Source organism: Halichoerus grypus, chromosome 7 (assembly GCF_964656455.1).
Source record: "Halichoerus grypus chromosome 7, mHalGry1.hap1.1, whole genome shotgun sequence".
Lineage (NCBI taxonomy): Eukaryota > Metazoa > Chordata > Mammalia > Carnivora > Phocidae > Halichoerus > Halichoerus grypus.
The window spans coordinates 9,609,877-9,629,918 of record NC_135718.1 but is presented as its reverse complement, the minus strand read 5'-3'; the positions used below and the strand labels follow the sequence as shown (position 1 = coordinate 9,629,918).

Sequence of the window (20,042 nt, the reverse complement as noted above, 5' to 3'; positions counted from 1 at the left end):
TTCACATTTTCCATTTTATTTCCAGTGACACATTCAGGGTGAAAAGGTCGCCAAAACGGTCTCCTCTCTCTGATCCACCTTCTCAGGTACAGTGTTCCCTTGAAATGTATGATTTTATCACTCACCCAAGCAGCTAAAGCCCATGCACTTTGATTCCCTGCTAGTCAACCAGAGCTGCCTTTTCTGCTCATCACGGGCACGTTTCCAGCATCCTTTTTTGCCTCCTACGTGGGGGCTCCCTTGCTGTTTGCCAGACATCGTTTTGATCCCTTCCCTTTGGGAGAGATCAGAGTGTGTCCCCAGAGTAGAAAGATAGATGTTCAGCAGAAGTGTTGTGTGGGTTCTGTGGGAATCATGCTGATCCATTCTGGCCAGTTCATCTGCTGAGAACTTCTATGAATACTAAACTGAGAAAGTCCTTGGAGGTAAATGAATATATAGTGAGAACTGAATGTCAAGAGCACTGGATTATGTAACCAAAATCCAAGTGGGGAGAGAAAGGAAATCATGCCCTAAGAAGTGAGGTTTGGGCCCTTTCCCCTCTAACTAGTTCCTTTATGAGATCTACACCATGACAGACCAAGGAGGGTTGGCCTCGGGCGTGTATGCCAGGCTGCCATCTGAGCCAGCGATGCCCCAGCCAGCAGACCGTAGTCGGGCTGGGCTGCACAGAAAGGCACCCCGCCCCAGGAGAGGGGTCTGGCGACCCAGTCCCAGCTCTGCTCTAACACTTCTGGGCACCCACCCCCCCCCCGCCCTACTCAGCTGCTCCCCCTCTGTGCAAATCCTCCAGGGACAGGCATGCAGATCGACAGGCGATATTGATGAGATCGGTTCACAGGCCCTGAAGCACTGTGTGGACATAACACAGTAGTTGCAGTAATAAAAGTGCCAATAAGTAAATTTCCTTATTTTTTCTTAAAGTGAATGAGCAGGAATGTCTCCAATAACCCGGACACAAAATCCGGATTTTTTTTTTTTAAACCCATGCTCACCGCCCCCTCTCCCCCCCAATAACAAGCCATCAGGAAAGGAAATTCACGAATTCACAGAGGAAAGAATTTGCCTCCTTGGGACCGTTTTGAGCAGAGTCCAAGGACCTGCTGAGGAGCTGGATAGGGACCTGCCCTGGTTAGAGGGGCCCCAGACTCAGGTGGGCGGGTACCGTTGGGGACGCAGAGACCGTGTGAGAGGAGAGACTGCTTCTCTTTTGCTCCCAGGACCCCACGCCAGCGGTGACACCAGAAACGCCGGTCATCTCTGCGGTGGTCCACGCCACCGATGAGGAGAAGCTGGCCGTCACCAACCAGAAGTGGACGTGTGTGACGGTGGATCTGGAGGCTGACAAACAGGACTACCCACAGCCCTCGGACCTGTCCACCTTCGTCAATGACACCAAATTCAACTCACCCACGGAGGGTAAGCACCTTGGTGGCCAGCCAGACCCCCACCCTGCCTTGGAGATCACTGCCCCTGGGGAGCACAAAGCCAGGAAAGAAACTTCCGAGCCAGGTTGCTTTGCCATCCGGGCACTCCAAGCTAAGGCTGCATTTTAAGACAGCCTAAGGCTTGAACCCAGCTATACCCCAACCCCGAGATGTCAGCTGAGAGCCAGTCAGCTCAGGGCCCCCCGCCCCCCCCGCCCCCCCCATTCCCATCCCGAGCTCTCTCTGTGGCTTACGGGCCTGGGTGATTTTGAAACACACGCCCAGCTGCAAGCAGCACCGTTCAAGCCAAATGCTCTGTGTGGGTCAACCCCTGCCCAGGCCTGGGGTCTCCTGGGGCCACCACTGTGCATCATCCCCACAGGACATTCCACAGTGGGGCCATGCCTTCCACTCAAGCCCCCAAACCAGGCGGTTCACTCCAGGCTTGCCAATGAGAGGACCTTTTTCCTGAACAGGCCCCCAGGCATGTTGCTTTTCTCATCAAGATCTTCCTTCCTCCTACACATATTTTCGCTTTCAGCTTTCTGCCTGATCCTTTGGCTTGAAAAATTCATCTATCTTAAGTCAACACAACATGATTGGTGAATCAAGATTTTTTTTTTTTTGGTAAACTGCTTATTCCATGAACACTGATTTTTCTGAAATCTTTGTATTGGCTCCCACACGTTCCTTTCTCGTCAGGAAAGCTGCTGAGGCCTGAAACCATCTCCTGGTCTGATGGTGCTCTTTCTTGCTCCCGCCCCTTTATGAGCTTCCCTCCAGCACTCGGGACTGTTGTGATGGTTCTCAGTCTCCAAGATCTTAATATCCAAGCATTCAAAAAAAATATGCGTAGAAATCAATATGAGGGCCATTGCATGTGAAAATCTTACCTGCACTCCTTGTCTGCTGCTAAGGAAGCACCACCTCCATTAAGCAGCCTCTGGCTCCCTCCGGGCTGGCGGTGGTATCACCCAGCGCGGGTAGTTTGGGTGGCTTGGATTGCTTGCTCTGCACGTTCTTCTGTGACCTGGCCACTCGGCAGCTTGCTTTGTGCCCATCAAGTCTCTGAACGACACGAGTGAGGTCCATTTCGTGTGTGTGTGGGGGGGGGGTTGGATGCGTACCCTCTTACCACACTACTTCTCTACGCTTTGAAGATGGAAAGACCCTCTAAGTTATGTGTACTTGGGTGTTTTGGCATTGTGTGTTCTGCGGAACAGAGCCTTTTGGTAGGCTGTCTGGTTGGCCCTCAGGTTGGGGTTTGGGAGGCTTGATAGTGACCATCTCACTGCAGCCTGATCCTGGGCGCCCTGGGACCTGGCCTCCGACCCTCTTCAGGCCTTTCCTCTGCACACATACCTGGGCCATGAGCCCCACTGGATGGAACCACTTTGCCTCGTGCATGCCCCCCCTTGGCTGCCTCTGTAGTGCCCCATGCCCTGTCTCCCACGTTTGGTCCAGGCCGCTCTGAGGTCACTTAATGCTGTAATGATGATGACGTGCATTTTTTTTAAAGATTTTTATTTGACAGCGAGTGCACAAGCAGGGGGAGCGGCAGACAGAGGGTGATGGAGAGGCAGGCTCCCCGCTGAGCAGGGAGCCCGATGCGGGGCTCCATCCCATGACCCTGGAATTGCTACCTGAGCCGAAGGCAGACGCCTAACTGACTTAGCCATCCCCGCACCCCAATACATGCATTTTTAATAGAAAATATAAAAATCCTAATAGTACCTGTTAAGCCAGTAGGTGTCCCAATCCATGCTAGCATATTTGTTCATCTTTGACATGGAACCAAAACAGACACCTCACTAGCTCAGGGGCATATTTGATCATTGCTTATTTTCTGCAAAAATTCAACAAAGAGGTAAATCTGTACATTTGAAACAAAGCTCTATGAAACCTGCCTCCTTAGAAAATAATCGGGAAGATTTGGGAAATCCCGACTAAAATTACAACTGGCGGGCAATCGGAAATCCGTCATCTGTACGTATAAGGGACAGTTAGAGTTTCAGGAGGTGCCGACCCTGCATTCACCTTTATAATACAGCCTGCTTCCCTCCAGCAGGTGGATGTAGAAACGGGATGCCCAGCCCCCCCTTCGGATCATCCTTCCTGTTAACTTACTGAGGTCAAGTCCAGACACGCCCCTGGGGTGCTGATGTCATCACCAGAAAGAATCTGGCCAGAGCTGTGGCCGTGATTGAAGCTTTATTACAGGGAAGTCACAAATCACAGGGAATGAGATTTGGGGTTAGAAATAATGAGCCCCTGATCAGGTATTTACTACAAGGCCAATTCTCTAAGTGACAGTAGTTACGAGCTGTCACTGGTGCACGCTCTGAGCTCCACTGAGGCTCTCGTACACATGGTTTCATTTTGTTCTCTCAGGTCCAGAGAGTGGATTTCTGCTCCTCCTCACCTAGGAGCAAGAAAGCACAGGCTTTGCGCCGTTATGACTTGCTGAGCGATGTGGGGCTAGCCCCCATAGATCAGGGCTGCCTGACTCCAAAGCATCCTGCTCTTACTCACCGTGCTCCTGTATGTGAGCACCCTGTAGGCTTCCTCTCGTCGTCTCTAGAAAGAGGGTGTTGAACTCAGCGGTGCTTCCCTACCTGGGTCCACAAGAGCTTCACATGCTGTCTGAATAGTCTGAAAAACCTGGATGGAACTAGTTTAGAAAGATGCCCAGCTAATTAAAATGACGTGTCTGGGCAGTAATGACATCAGCTCACGGTGGCGACAATGATCACCTCCCACTGATTAAAAAGTCAGATTGGCAATTATAAATGTTTTTCTTTGAACGCTTGCTTAGTAAATGGCCTCTTCTGGTGCAATCTTTGGAAATGTAGTGGGAAAAAAACCTAGTCCGTGTGGTCCGTAGGGATGCAAAGATTAGGAGCCTCCAGAGCCTCTCCCAGGTCTAGTCCAAGAGACCCAAGGAGAGCACTGTTTTAGATTCACGAGTCTGGGTGGGCCTTTGAGGGTCACCCAGCAACCCTGTCTCCCTAACATGCAGTGACATCCACCCCCACCTTCCCGCTTCCAACCGTGGGGAAGGTGTCCCCGTCAGGAACCTAACTTCTTCTGTGGTGGACATGATTGCTGTCGCACTACAGACATTCAGAAGAGTGACAGTGAGGACGTTGGGAACAGTGTCCTTGTCCCCTAACAAAAGGTCTCTTCTCTCATCGCTTATGTTAAAAGTTCCAGAAATACTAGCCATGAGCAGTTATAATATACCTGGTCACAGTCCTTTAGGTTTGTATAGCACGTGGTAGGGCTCTTACATGACATCATTAACTTTTTTGCAAAATGTAGGCACTTTGAGCTGCATTGTACAGGTTAGTCAGTAGGCAGGGGAAGTCAGGGAGTTGGCCCCCCCGACCTGGGAATGACCATCTCAGCTGCATCCTCCAGCTTCTGCCCAGTTCCCAGCCAAGCTCTGGCAGTCGGATTCAGAGAACAGCCACCGGGCCCTCTCATGGTGTGTTGACCAGCGTGAAATGATTACCGGAAGCAGCCCTCAGAGATGACAGGACCCATTAAAAATACCTTCAGGGGGCGCCTGGGCGGCTCAGTTGTTAAGCGTCTGCCTTCAGCTCAGGTCATGATCCCGGGGTCCTGGGATCGAGCCCCGCATCCAGCTCCCTGCTCAGCGGGGAGCCTGCTTCTCCCTCTCCCTGCCGCTCCCCCTGCTTGTGCCCTCTCCCTCTCTCTCTGTCAAATAAATGAATAAAATCTTAAAAAAAAAAAAAAAAACCTTTGGGCCTCTACAGTGTGAGGCGGCACATGCCTTAGCGAGAGGCCTCTTCTCTTGGAGGTAAAGGTGTTGGGCCACCTGGTGTAAATGGCATCACCCTTCCCAGCCCCCCGGCTGCATGTGGTCACAGCCGAAGCCGGACATGGCTCCCCCTCCAAGCCCACCACCCTTTGAGGCTTAGCATTGAAAGCAGATGAGTGAAATTTTGAAAACAACATTCAGGAAGATGTTCGCTTAAAGCACAGGAGATGATATTGATGACAAGAAGAGGGTTTGTTTTTCTTCACATCTTTTCCAGGCCTTTTTTTTTTTTTTTTAAAGATTTTATTCGTTTATTTGAGAGAGAGAGCATGAGTGGGTTGGGGGGGAGGGGCAGAGGGAGAGGGAGAAGCAGAGAGCCCAACGTGGGGCTTGATCCCAGGACCCTGGCCTCATGACCTGAGCCGAAGGCAGACACTTAACCGACTGAGCCCCCCAGGTGCCCCTGGGCCATTTTGTAAATTATACATGAGCACCCCAAATGGCTACGATTGGCAGTTTCAGGCCATGTGCTGAAGGAACACCTCCCGGCATCACCAGGGATTGAAGCTCCTGTGTAGAGTGCGGGTCTCCTGTAACCACACACGCTACGATGCGTACATTCCTCAGGGCGGGGGGTCAGATAATCCCCAACTGTTGTACTGTCATCTGCTGCCTCTGAAGGGCGGGATGGGGGGCACCGGGCAGTGGGAAGGGCAGGTGGGAAAGAAGGCAGATAAGTGAGCTCGGTGACCTGAAACTCACCCTGATCAGCTGCCAGGGGACCAGCTAAGGTTCCAGGCGGGACACTTGATCGAGCCGCGCTGGTCACCAGAGCTGGGCAGGGACCCAGGGCCTCAGTCCCTGGAAATATCTCTGTGGTGGCTCTTAGCCTGTTTGGCGCATCCTGGCTGCTCTATGCCATTGTGGTTTCCGTTAAATAATTTAGGGTTAAATAATGCCTTGGTGCTAATAATGATAACCTTGGAGAAGGAGGCAACGGATGCGCTGTTATCTTCTCAACTTAAAACAGTCTTTAATAGGACAATAAAATAATAGTCCCGAGGTCCTACATCTGGAAAGTGAGAGATCTGGAGGTGGCTCTAGAAATCACCTTGTCCTTCACCATCCCTACCTTACCTCTCCTTTACAAGATGAGGAAGACAGGAAGTCTTCATAAACAAATACTTGTACGTCCTAAGAAAGGATGCCCATTCCAGTCCCACACGCTAAACTGCAGCCCAGTCGTGTGGGGTTTGCGTCAGTCTCTGCTCTTCCTGGGTGACGCACAAATCAGGGCGGAGGCCTGAGGGACGCATGGGGTCTTTCTGGCCGCTAATGCACAAAACCGTCTTCGAACCCCTGGGCAGGCCAAGCCCACTGGAAGGAGGCATTGGCTTCACCAGGGAGATTCAGAGACTCCTGAAGAGTTGTCCACGTGTTTTCAGTGCTTGAGTTCATACGGCCACATCCCCGCACACTTGCCGGTTTGGGGATGGTCTTCCAGGAGATGTGTCATCTTAAAGCTCGTATTACGGAATCATTGTTTAAGCGATGCCTTCAACCATATGCAGAAATAGAGGTGCTTTAAAGCAGAACAGCTATTTCCATGTTATGTTTTAAAAAAAAAGAATGCAGGCATTAGGGATTGCCACGTACGCTCTTGTAGAGCTGCTTTCTGAGTGGGTCACTTGTGACCTCTTGGTTTCCTTCTCAAGTAGGAAAGAACCATCTGGTGGCTGTGGGTGTGGCTTCCTTGAGGATTTTGTTTCTGGTTTTGTTCACCACCGCATCCACCGTGTCCAGCACGTCGGGCGTGCTCGGAATCCATTCCCTAGACAGGGACTTCCGCTGAGGGGCAGAGCTGGGTGTCCTCAAGGAACCTCCGCCCGGGGACCTGAGGGACCCAGGACTTCTTGTCTCCAGTGAGAGCTTCTCAAGTTTCCCTTCCAGTCATTTGAAATAGGTCATTTCTCTACCTAATTGGACTCTCATAGTCTTTGCATCTGAAAATCTTATTTGTACCAGCCCTGTGGGCACTGGCAGGATTTCGGGAAGTGGTCCAGGTGACTTGCAAAGCCTCTCAACAAGCCCAGTGCAGGAACGATGTATGTTCTTCCCTTGCCTTGGACGGTGCAGGAACGATGTATGTTCTTCCCTTGCCTGGGGGTAAGGCCGGGGGTTCTCAGAGAGGGACCACGGTGGGGCCAGTTCCGAATGTCATCAGGATGTGGGAACATTCTCCACGTTGCATGTGAGACACAGAGAAAAGCAACACTCAAAATAGACTGTTCTGAAAACTTGGTGCATAGCGCTCAGATCCGTTCCTGCTCAGACTTAATTCCCTTGGACTCTCAGGCGCCCAAATGGCAAGAGCCCCTTTGCCGCAAGTGGTTTACGAGTGGTCTGAAGATGGCTGAGCTGCCCTCCCCTTCCAGCCGAATCGGAAACCTCGAGTCATGGCTAGGCTCAGAGTTTAGAGTCTGGTTCCAGACCCCACCCTGCCTGGCCCAAACCTTTCCTTTTTTTTTAAATTTTTTTTTCTGACACTAACTCTCCTTTTGTTTCTTTTGCAGAGTTGGATTACAGAAACTCCTATGAAATTGAATATATGGAGAAAATTGGCTCCTCCTTACCTGTAAGTCCTGCCTCAGACCAGCAGGGGACTTGCTTTCCCTCCTGTCTTGTGAAAATGCAGGCACACCGGCCTCCTCCTGAGCTCGGGTCCCAGATCCAGGGTCCTCTGTGCCCGCAGCGCCCTGGGTGCACAGTAGGGGCGAACTGGGTGCACAGTAGGGGCGAACTGGGACTGGGGGTTAGAGGTTTGTATTCGGTCCACTTCACATGGCATTTTAAGTGAGCAAGGAGAATGCAGTTAGGCTTCCTGCATCATTACTTCCCCAGACTGAGAAAGAACTAGTCAGAGATTTCCTTAAAAAGGTGTAGAAGTGGTTTGGTGGTTTTTAAGGTGTACTATTACCTGTTTCCTTCAAATTAATTGCTTGATGTAACTGAAGATCGGCTCTTCTGGCAAGAAGTCTCTCTCCCCCACACCCGCCATCCCTTTCACATTTATGGCTGCGATGGGTAGCTGTCCTCCCTGGTGTCCTGTCTACTGCCCGAAGGGCACTTGGTTCCGAGCATGGCCTCTGTGCTGTGCCTTTGTCCAGTGGTGCTGTCAGAGGCCCCGAGGCCCTGAGGCCTCAGAAGGGCTTGCTGTGATACTGTTGGCCTGGACATACTGCTTGTATCTTTATCTTTCTTTGCATCATTCGTAGATGCTGGGCTTGTGGCTTCTGACCCGCAGTTAGCAGCCCATGCTGGAGGTGCTCACCACACTGGGCCATCATGCTCGTCCCCCCACCCGCCATCTGACTGTGGGCACCGCCTAGGCTGGGGGCTTGCCCACCCCTGTGTTTGTCCCCAGTGGCCGCATGGTTGCCCATCCAGAGGGGTGGCCAGTAAATGCTGGTGGACTGAACAGCGTGCAGCACCCTGACACCATTACGATCCCTCTCCCCTCGACACTGTTCCCAGCAGCACACGCTCACAACTTCCCTCCACCAGCCTCTTCCCTCCCCTTTTCCTCTCCTCTCCACTGGCCAGCACTGGCTTGCTCCTCCCTCCTGGGTGGCTCGAGAAGAATGGAGGCTTTTCCCTGATGAGTTATTTGTTCTGTTGAAAAGAGCTCTGGTTTTCATTTCTATCACATGTTCAGGCCCCCTGTAGCCGAGCTGACTTGTGCCTTTGATCCCTGCAGCAGGACGATGACGCCCCGAAGAAGCAGGCCCTGTACCTTATGTTTGACACTTCTCAGGAGAGCCCGGTCAAGTCTCCCCCGGTCCGGACGTCAGAGTCCCCGACGCCGTGTTCAGGGTACGGCTTCCATGAAGAGAGTGTTTCGGGTCGGGCTCTGAGCCCCGTGGCACTGCTATCCCGGCGTGGTTTCATTTGCATTGATGTATTCAGGGAGCCCACATCCGGGTCTCTGAGGATCCCCACAGACATACAAGCGGGGTGGGGGTGTTACCGGTAAGGCTGCCCTTTGTCCGGTTAACAGCTGAATGCGTGAGCCCCTTCGATCACCCCTCGCCGGTGCACACACAACTTTGTCTTGGGGAGGCAGCGTGCCGCAGCGTTCAGACCTGGAGTCCCACTCCCACCCCTTACTGGCTGTGTGACCTCATGCAGGCTACCTGACCCTCCTGGGCTGCCGTCTCCTCGTGGGTAAAATGAGGGTAGTCATAAAACGGACCCTGTAGGAATTTCGTGAGGATTAAATGAGGCTCTCAGTCTTCCAGGCACCCCCCAACTGTGCAGTGGGCCTGGGGGTGCCTGCCCTCCAAAGCCACCGGGAGGATGAAACGGAGAGGCTGTAAGGAAAGCGGAGTGCTGGGTAGACGTTCACGGTTAACGTGGCTGTGAATTAGCACTGGTTAGGGTCCTGTTCTGAGCCGTGTGGTGCTGGATGGGGTAAGGGAGGGGCACCGCTCTGGGGCTGGGACCCTCCCATCCCCTTACCTGCCCCTTTCTCTGAGTGGGAGGGAAAGCTCTTGCTTTGATTTCCCGAACTGACTTCCGAATCCACCCAGGGTATTGAGAATGATGGTGGTGATGTCGCAGCAATAGTCATGGTGACAGGGACCGCGGCAGGTGCCTCATATGCGGGCAGTATCTCCCTTGACCTTCATCGAGCACTGTCTCATCTCCTGTCCTACGGAAAAAGAAACTGAGATGCAGGACACAGTCACTTCCCCCAGGGTGCACGCCGAGGGATGGGCGGTCTGCTTAACTCCAGCTTGTGCCCATAGCCAGTGACGTCTGTGCTCCTGACCCACCCTTGTCAGCAGGCCCTGGGCTGGGGCTGGACCACCCTCTCCCTCAGGCTGTCCAGCCTACAGGCTCCCTGGCCACCCAACACCTGGCCCAGTTTCCCTCTGGGAACGCAGCTCTGGAAGTGCAGGATCCCTTGGGATGGTGATTGCGTCGGGGCATCCTGGTCAATTTCAGTGGGATTTCCAATGAGACAAGTAAAGGTGCTCTTTGCTTCCTCAGGTCGAGTTTTGAGGAAACTGAAGCCCTTGTAAACGCTGGGGCAAAGATCCAGCATCCTGTCACACGAGGACTGGCTCCCAACCAAGAGCCACATTTGCAGGTGCCAGAGAAATCCTCCCAGAAGGAGCTGGAGGTCATGACCTTGGGCACTGCTTCAGACGCGATTGAAATTGTAAGTGGGGTTGGAGGGGCCCAAGATCACTGGGGCTGAGGCCTGGGCCAGCTGGGTCCCATCACCAAAGGGTCCAGCCCTTCAGAGCAATACTCACCCAGCCCCTGGCGTGGGGCCCCGCCCAGTCCCTGGACCACAGAAGCCAGCCTCGGAGACCCCACACCCTAGCCATGAGAGAAAAGCTCTTCATCTTCACCAGTGTGGTTTGGAGTTCTTACCTCACTGCTTTATTTGCCTTCGGGGTTCTTGATTTTCCACTTCAGTCCCTTGGGGCTGCACTGTTGCTTTGGAGGTGACATCAGTCTGTACCTTGCTTCTCCATACTCTAGGTCAGGGGGCAGAGAATGGTAGGGCAGGGGACACTCCTTTTGGGAAACACTTGGTTTTCCTGGGCGTTGGTGATGAGAAGTCCCTCCTGTTTACAGACCTATTTATATCCCTCCCCTCCCAACCCCTCTGGAGCCTTGCAGAGCAAATAGACCCCCTGAACATCTAAAATGGGCCATCCTTCTAGGTGAATTTTTATTTTTCTCTCTTTTACCTCCTTCCCAGCAATCCCCAAGAGGGTTTGAAGCCATTGAGTTAGTTACTTTTAGTGTTACTTTTGTTGTTCTATATTAGTAGACCATTTATTTCTCATGCATCAGATATTTATTGAGCACCTACTGTGTGGCAGTTAGATATTGGGAAAATATTAGTAAGCAAGAAAAAAGTAGATGTGACTCAGTCTCTCAGATACACACTATGGAAGAACTCGTGCATGACCCAACTTCTGCAGAGCTGGCTTCTGACCTTGGAGTCTTCCCAGTCTACCCGGAAACACTTTTTCATTTGAAATCGTCTTTCTGTTATTTAGAAAATGACCTTTATCAAAACCTTTGACACTTATACTTGGAGGTGTTTTCTTGATGAGTTATATTACGTTTGGAAAACCCATCAACTGCCTTGTCTCCCCCACTGAGATTTTCAAATAAATAAGTAAATGGTAACTTTGCTCCCACCGATTGGTTAGGGAGTGAGGGTGGCGTGGGGGTGGGCGGGCACCTAAGGTTGTGCTTCCGGGGGTGGGGGTGGGGGTGGGGGTGGGAGGGTGGGGAGCCTGTCAAGCTCAAGATGCCCATCGTCAGCAGGTGGGAATTAGGATGAAAAGGAAAGTAGTGGCACCTAACTAATACTCTCTTTAGCCTTAAGTCAGAAATGTCCAGCAAATAGGTGCGTGGTCCTTGCTCGGAATCGATGTCACTCTGTGTCTCCTCTATTTTTCCTCTGTGTCCTCCTCTGCCGGCCTTCAGACAGCTCCTGAGGGCTCCTTTGCCTCTGCTGACGCCCTTCTCAGCAGGCTAGCTCATCCAGCCTCTCTCTGTGGTGCGCTTGACTATCTGGAACCCGACTTAGCAGAAAAGAACCCCCCAGTATTTGCCCAGAAACTTCAGGTTTGTAGCCCACGTGTGACCTTTTGGGAGTTTGTGAAAACCTCAGTAGAGAATGAACTCCAAACCCCAAATGCAGTGAGGCAGGATCTAACGAGGTATTGCTGGACATGCTCCAAATGAAATCTCTTTCCCCTCAAAGACTGATGTATGGGTGTTCTTGATCCAAGATGCCAAAATGATATAAATTGTGTGATTACATATAGCACAAACCATTTGTATTTCAAATGGGAAATTGGACCCAAACAGTCATTTTTCAGAAGTTTTGATAACCCCAAAAGCAGTTTCTGTGATTTAGTCACAGAACCAAGGGTATTAGATCACCATCGAGTCAAGCTGTTTATATATATGGGAGGGGAGGCTATCTCAGACTCCCACTGAGATAACATCTGGACTCGGTCTCACATCTGGAGCCAAAACAATTAGCTACTCTGTGCCTTAAACTTGACAACTTAATTTGATACCCTCTAGACTAAGACCCTCAGAGCAAACCTGGAGAGATTGTTCAGTCATTTGAGAAGGCAAAACCATTCATGGAAACTGTTGACCATCTTGACTTAATTAAAGAAACAAAAAGGAAAAAAATCAAAGGAAACAGTGCAGTAAAAATTTTGATCCCATTGTAAAAATCATCTCATATTTGACCACACGATCCTTCCCGACAGACATTCCAAAGGGCAATTACAAAAGAAAAAAAAAAAGAAAGAAAGAAAAGAAATTAAACACTTATTTCATGATCTGCTGAGGTGTTAATTGTGCAAGAAAGCCAGAGCATGTGTTTTTCCTGAGTACCTGTCATGACACATTCACGTGGCACATTCATTTCTTGGATGTGGGACACATTGACATCCTGTCTTGATGCATTTCCCCTGCGATTTGCTCATCCCCCCACCCCTCGGACAGGAGGAGTTAGAGTTTGCCGTCATGCGGATAGAAGCCCTGAAGCTAGCCAGGCAGATTGCCCTGGCTTCCCGTAGCCGCCAGGACACCAAGGTACGGGTTTGCTGCTGCCGTGCGCTGCTTCTTGAGAATGTGGTGTGGTCCAGAAGTTCCTTTGCTAACCACTGGCTAAGCCAGCAATGTCAGGGTCCTACAAAGTAGCATAAAATTTTCTGAAAAGCTAAAGGCGTAACTCTCACATAAATAGACGCTGAGCACATGTCTAAGATCTGCTTACCTCGGTAATGAAGGGAACAGCAGGGTGGTAAAGCAGGTTGAATGGAGGAAAATGGGAGAACCCGATACAAAGTGGAACAAAGAGGGCCAGAATTTTATTGTAATCTTACTGCAAAGTTCAATGTAAAACTGGTTCATACTGGCTAAACAAGACAATGGACTATAAGCTTGGAGGCTTTTTGTTTGTTTGTGTTCTGCAAAAACCATTTGCTTCTCTACTGAACAAAAATCATTTGCAACTTTCCTGTTTTCTACTAGTGGATATCTAACTGTACTGAGCCCGGACCCTAATCAATAGTAAATAGTGAAACTGAGACCTTCCTGAAACCTCAGACAGCCCCTTAGGCCAGAGTCAATAGAATTACAGAAAAGCAACCCTTTTCTGTAAAGGGCAGATGGTACATATTTTAGGCTTAGTGGGCCATCTGGTCTCTGCCGCGGCTACTCTGCTTTGCCATTGTAGGTCAAAGCAGCTGCAGACAATGTGTAGATGAACGGGTGTGGCCATGTTCCAGTAAAACCCTCTTTACCAAAGAGGACGTTGGGCCATTTGGCCCATCCGCCATCGTTGGCCAAGCCCCGCTCTAGAGTAGAGTAAGATACTGACAGAGCATGCAGAAATCTTTTTGCCTGGCTTCTAAGTTTGGAGTAATTTTTCTTAACAATTTGAATGAGTTGCCGAAGGTGTGCAAAACTGTGGCCCCTCTGAGGATCAGGCCGCCCCTCCAGGCTGATGGGGAGCTGTGGTCTCTGAGGGGCCGCTTCATTCCCACCCCCATGCCGCACCCTGCGTTGGGCAGCCCAGCACGCTCTGTGGCCTTGAACGTGTTGGTGAGCCTCTGTGGGCCTCCGTTTCTCTAGCTGCGAGATGAGGCAGGTTGCTGTAAGGGCTGCAGATGATGTGTGGAGGACGGCGCCGTGCCTGGTACACGGTAGGTGTGCAGTAAAGGACAGTGGCTCTGGGTAGCTAAGCTTCACTTTTGCCATTGTTACCGGATCGGACACTCACAGCATCTCTACTATAGGGGCGGCGGGGGCGGGGGTCCAGGTCCCATTTTACAGATGGGGAAGTGGAGTCATGGAACGGATCCGAGGTCTGAGGGTGATTTACTGACCCAGCGGGAACTAGGACTCCAGTCTCCAAATGGGAGCCCCTTGCCTGTCCCATCTCAAGGAATAGCTCACTTGGTACAGGATCAGGAGTTCATGAGCTGCTCCTGCCCATGTGGTTCCTCTGGAAACTGTCCACAAGGTTGGAGGGGGGCCTCCCTCCCAGAGACATCTCTCAGTGAAAGAAGGTGGTCACACTGTGGGTGTCCAGACTGGGAATGCTGGGACCCAGGGCAGGGACAAGAACATTAATACACATTGCTGACGTCCTTGTTCTTGCTGTCAGCCCATGAGCTTGGGTTTAGTTTCCATGAGAAAGATTTTTAGAAAGCATCAAACAGTGAGGATTTGTTTCCCCATTAGATTTATTTCTTGATATCTCTGGGGAGTGGCTTAAGGACAGAATGAATGGCTTCAGGTCTGGCCACCGTAACTACAGTATATTCCTGACCAGAAGTTTGAGACAGGATTGAGCATGTTCTAGTAAGGGTTCAGATTGAGTGTGGAATGTTCTGGAGTGCCTGGTGCCCCCCTGCCTCCTTCCTCTGGGGACACATCAGAGAGGACAGTCGGCAAATATTGGCTGGCCATTGACTTCCTGTAAATGATAGCCTGTTCTCAGACCCCGTGTCCCACTTTTGATGTAGAAAATATTGACACGTGAATCCACTGTGTGTGGGTCGGAGAGACGGGCCCAGCCACCTCCTTATGTATTTCAGAAGGATCTGCTAGAAGAAACGTTGGTGGGGGTAGAACTGTCTGAGAGGGTAAGGAGCATTTTTCTCTGCCATGGTAACTTGTACCACTTTTTAGGTTCCTGTGGGTTTCTTGCTCACATAGACGCTTGATCGCCCCTCCCTGCATTGGAAATTGCTGATGTAGACAAAGAGAAACAGCAGCTGTGTATCCAATTTGCTCTTTTTTCTGCCTATAAATTTAAGCTGCAGGTGACATTAGTGCAGTCTTTTTGGCAGCATGGTCTTAAACTGTTGCTAACACAAAAATGAAATCACTTGGAATGAAAAGAAATCACTTGGAGGGCTGAAAGCAACATGAAATATGGCGGCGGTGGTTTCTGGTCGCTCCTTGAGCAGCTTCACTTGACATTTCCCTGTAGACTGAAAGCCAGCTGAGCGGACCGTCGAAGGACCGCAGTGGGGTTTCCTGTCTCATTAGTCAGAAAATGTTAACAACTAACTCCGTGGGGCTGGGGTCTTGGGCTGGAGCTCCTCACTGTGTCTTCCACACACTTCTGGCTCAAGTGAATTCGGTTGTGTCCCCCTGGGGTTCATCTGACCAGGGTGGCCGGCTGTACGGTATAACAGCCCCGAATGTAACCAGGATGGATAGAACGGCAGTGTCCTTTCTCTGTGGCTTTGCGAGGGGTACAAGCTGTGTGGGGGATGGATTTAATCCGTGTATATAACAGATACTGGTGGCGATCCCTAAAGCCATTGGCCTTTCTGGATGAGGGGACCCAGATACAAAGAATGAAGGACGTGTCTGGGTCATGTGGGAACAGGGATCATACAAATGGCAAGCTTCAGGACCAGAGGAAGTCCTAGAAGCAGGCCCTTTGGGAGGGAAAGGGTGCTAATCTTTCTTTCTTTCTTCTCCAGGAGTCCTGGCCGATAAAGGCAGACCTGGATTTTAGGGGGGGCGGGAGAAGGAGTTAGGTCTGGGACAACCTGAATTGGTGAGTGGCCTGATGGCAGGGGCTCCTTCCCTAGTGCTGTGTCCAGAAACCACCCACCAGCCCCGGCATTTCACAACATGATGTCTGAAAGCTGCAAGAACAGGTCTGAAGAGCAGGGACAGAGGCCTGGCGCCTGGGTTTAAGCTTCTGTTTGCCGGCTTGGGGAATTGGCGGTCATCACTCACAGCCTGTGGTGAGAAGGATGGAGGCCACGTCTTGACTCAGCGGGAAGGAGTGGCCAGTCGGGTGGCTGGTGGCGCCTCCTGTGGGTGTGAATAGGGCACATACTGAGTGTCTTCCACCTGTCTGCCATCCTGAGCTGCTGTCAAATTTGGATGCGGCAGCTCCCCAAGGAGAGGCCCCTCTCCTGCCCCACCTGGCGCCACGTAGCCTGGATACCCCCCAAGGGCCCAGCCTGGTCCACTCTCCATGACCATGGCCCAGCTTGCTGTGGTTCCACCTTGGTTCCAGGTGTCAGCTTCCCCTGAGGCCTAGCCACAGGGAACCAGGCATGAGGAGGACTGTGAGCCTGGGTAAGTGTTAAGACTGCAAGGCCGGAAGGGCCCCAGGCACGCGGTCTGCAGGTCTGAGGGTGGCGGCACCCTCGGGGTCCCCTGAGGGACCCAGATGTGAGTGAGTGGATTGAGGGTTTGGAAGTTGTTTCCAAAGGCTCGTGCTCTTTCCGAGTTGTGGCCATTTCACATTTTAATTTGTGATTCTCTTGGCTTTTGGGCTCCCCTAAAGCAGCCAATGGGGCCTTATGCAGGAGAAGCAAAGCTTAATCTAAGCCTGATGTTAAAATATCAGTGAGAAACAAACCTATCTCTGTTAGAAGTGATTCTCTGTTGTAAGAGAAAACCAGGGTGTGTACCTTGAATTTCATTAACATGCAGATACTCCAGGCAGTAATTCAAATGGATTCTGAAGTCATCTGTTCCTTTATTGAAAACACCAGGTGGCTGGGGTGAAAGGTGATCATGAGTCACTGTATGTGGTGGTTAACCATTGTGTTTACTTAGAAAGCTCATTAATGTATTTATTTTCCCTTCCCTTCCTTGTTGTACAAAGGATTTAGGCAGCTTTAAGATCATCAGTTCCTGCATTGGTCGGATTTCGTTTCTGCCCAGCATGATAAAGTTAGATGTAGTTCATTTCCCCTCGCACTTCAGAGAGCTGGCTTGTTTGGAGTCAGAACTGAATCTCATTCTGGGAAACCTTTTGGCCAAATCCCTTAAATCTTCCATTTTTTTTCATCTTCCAAAGGCCCACGATTCGTTAGATGGTGTCTAGTGTTCTTTCCATTTTGAAACTTTATTCTAATTTTTTTTCAAAGGACACATTATTTTACTTAAAAAGTGACAGGAACAGTTTTGTTGGTTTTTTTTTTCCAATCCTCTTCAGAATCTTTTGTCTATGAATTTCCTCCACAAAGACAAATAGAGTCTTATTGTCTGGGTATAATTTTCTTTTTTAAAAAAAATTTATACAAGATTTATTTACTTATTTGTTTGAGAGAGAGAGAGCGAGTAGAGGGAGGGGCAGAGGAGAGGGAGAGCTCATCCTAAGCAGACTCCCCGCTGAGCGCGGAGCCCAAGGAGGCAGGACTCCATCTCATGATCCTGAGATCATGACCTGAGTCGAAAACAAGACCTCTGGGTATAATTTTCTATTTACTTCCTGAGAAGTTTCCCATATGACAAGTAGAGCCTTGAAAACATTTCAGACAGCAGAGATGAACCCATGCACGGGAGAGGCTCCATACCCTGGTCTGGTGGCATGCTTTCTTCTGAGAGGTCAGCCTGCCTGCTTCTGTGCGTTGGTCAAATGTCCTGTAATGGAGGCTGCTTTAGGACCTGAGGATGGAAAGATCATGGCATCCCATTTGACAGGAGAGTGTGTCTCCAGGGCCTTCAGTGTGCTCCCTCCCCTCTCTGACCCGAATAATCATTCGGGTCCCCCTGCTCAGGGAGCCCAAATACGCAAGGCGGGGCAGGGCCAGTGAAACCCAGGCCCATTTTTAGGACAACCAAAACCATGTCATTCACCATGCATGTGTACAACTAACTGGGCCTAACTCTGTCATCTCCAGTCCTATCCATTAAATTTCTGCCTGAGTTTTCTAAGTCATTTCAAGTTCATGTTCTCTGATCCAGTAGTGGGGTGAGGTTGCCTGTTCTTGCGATGGAAGAGAGAGTACCTTCAGGGGCGCCCCTCCCCCTCATTGTTGGGTCTTTAATCTTGTCTGCTTCCACTTCCAAGACCAGTCCTCCCTGTTCTTTCTCCAGATCTCTCTTTCTCCTCCACCTGGGTGTTGTGTTCACTGCTCACTTCTCATCCAATTCCCCAGGAAGCTGCAGTCACACTCTGACTGGCAGACCACCATTACTCCACATCGAATTGGACTCTAGGAATCAGGTTTGCCTTGGCAGCCATGCCAGCACCAGGAGGTTAATGCATAGGACTGAGAGTGTGCTTGGTTTGGAGTCTCTTGCAGTAGAATTAGACCGCTGGCCCCCGCTGTGCTGGTTGATGATGCTCCTAACATGGCATTTCAAGTGTGATGGAAATGGCTGAGCTCTTTGTGCAAAGGGAGAAAGAGTAACCACGGTCCTCTCCTCTCTCCCTTCCAGGAGGCTAGTGGCTGTCCTGGACAGTCAGACCAGTGTCTGTTGTGGGTGGGGGTGGGGAATCCCACCACTTGTTGAGGGTCTTACCAACAAATGTGGATACTGTCATTGATCCAGATTTCAATTTTGCCGTTGACACAGCAAACTTAAGGCAACGTAGCTGCAAAGTAACTCCTCCCTTGAGGCATCCAGAAACTAGCTTTTGTAGGTGACGTTGGTTGATAGGTTCAGTAGGCCTTAAGCTTTGTATGAGCACGTCCTTTCAAACAGAGCTAAACACATGCCCACCCCCCTCCAAATTGAAATGCAGACAGTCTTACAAAAATGATCAGATTTGCAGTTATTCAAAACTAGGCACATGCAGATTAGAATTCAGCATCGTTCACCATCAGGCTTTTATTTTGGAAGTGGAGCCTGCTGGAAAATGGCTTTGGTTCTTAAGCACTATGCCTAAATGCCTCTGCGTGTGATAAATGGCAGTGATAAGCAAGCACCAGACATGCTTGACTCCCAAAGTGGGGAGCTGGGGAGGCCTCTGCTATTAAGCTCCTTTGTCTGCCCGTGCAGGTGCCAAATGATCGATTTCCATAGATTGTGTCTGGCCTTTCCCCACTCATCAGTCCAAGCATTTTCTCATACTTCTGATGTTCTTTGTTTCAAAACCATACAACTGACCCATTCATGAGAGGCTGAATGCAAATCCTCTTTGTCATAGGAGTCGTATTAACTTTTTTTTTTTTTTTAATTAAAAACCATTCCACAGAGAGAGGCTGCTCACCCAACAGATGTCTCCATCTCCAAAACAGCCTTGTACTCCCGCATCGGGACCTCCGAGGTGGAGAAGCCTGCAGGCCTTCTGTTCCAGCAGCCTGACCTGGACTCCGCACTCCGGATTGCCAGAGCAGAGGTATTATGGCATGGGTGTGGCTCAGGGGAGGCCGGCTCTGGTTTCCCTGGGAAAGCTCCAGTTTCTGCCACATGTAAATAAATAAACACACACACACACACACCCACGATCCACAAGGCCAGTATCTTTGGACACAGTCTTTGTTCTGCAACCACTGTGGGCAAAGACGGGTAGCAAACCATCTTTGATCTTCCTAGACACCATTGTTTAATGAGCCTCTGTGGCCTTGTTTGATTTATAACAGAAAGCATATGCCTTTAGTTGCTCCCTGGTGGGGCATTGTGGGAGTCTGATATCTGGTTTATTTCTGTCTCATGCTCCGGGAAATTCTCTCAATACAATTATTGTTTGGTGTAGGAAGTTTTAATTCAATGTCTCCTTATCTCGGGTCTGTGAATTGCTCAGATCTGAATTCAGTCCTCTGGGGCTCACCGCTCTCTTCTCCCTGATGCCAGATCATAACCAAGGAGAGAGAAGTCTCGGAGTGGAAGGACAAATACGAAGAAAGCAGGCGAGAAGTGATGGAAATGAGGTCAGTCGTGATGCTTCCTGGTACCTGGGGAGATGCTTACCTGTGGTCTCTTAACAGCTGGTGCGGTCTATGAACAGGGTCTTCCCAAGGCTTAACTGTTCTTCATGAGACAGGTTTATATTTTCACAG

General features: G+C 50.4%; 1 protein-coding gene across 14 annotated transcripts in view; it reads left to right on the top strand.

Moving 5' to 3' along the window:
* Positions 1 to 20,042, top strand: part of TACC2 (transforming acidic coiled-coil containing protein 2) — a 184,966-nt gene that overhangs the window by 150,612 nt on the left and 14,312 nt on the right. For 9 of the 14 annotated variants that reach the window (XM_078077030.1, XM_078077029.1, XM_078077034.1 and 6 more), the window contains 8 exons: positions 26 to 86; positions 1,221 to 1,419; positions 7,785 to 7,846; positions 8,969 to 9,084; positions 10,264 to 10,435; positions 11,728 to 11,868; positions 19,238 to 19,381; positions 19,837 to 19,913. In XM_078077030.1, coding sequence (XP_077933156.1) covers positions 26 to 86; positions 1,221 to 1,419; positions 7,785 to 7,846; positions 8,969 to 9,084; positions 10,264 to 10,435; positions 11,728 to 11,868; positions 19,238 to 19,381; positions 19,837 to 19,913 — 972 coding nt within the window. Of the gene's footprint in view, positions 1 to 25; positions 87 to 1,220; positions 1,420 to 7,784; positions 7,847 to 8,968; positions 9,085 to 10,263; positions 10,436 to 11,727; positions 11,869 to 12,768; positions 12,859 to 19,237; positions 19,382 to 19,836; positions 19,914 to 20,042 lie in introns of all 14 variants that reach the window. The other 5 variants (XM_036070252.2, XM_036070253.2, XM_078077037.1 and 2 more) reach the window with 2 other exon arrangements.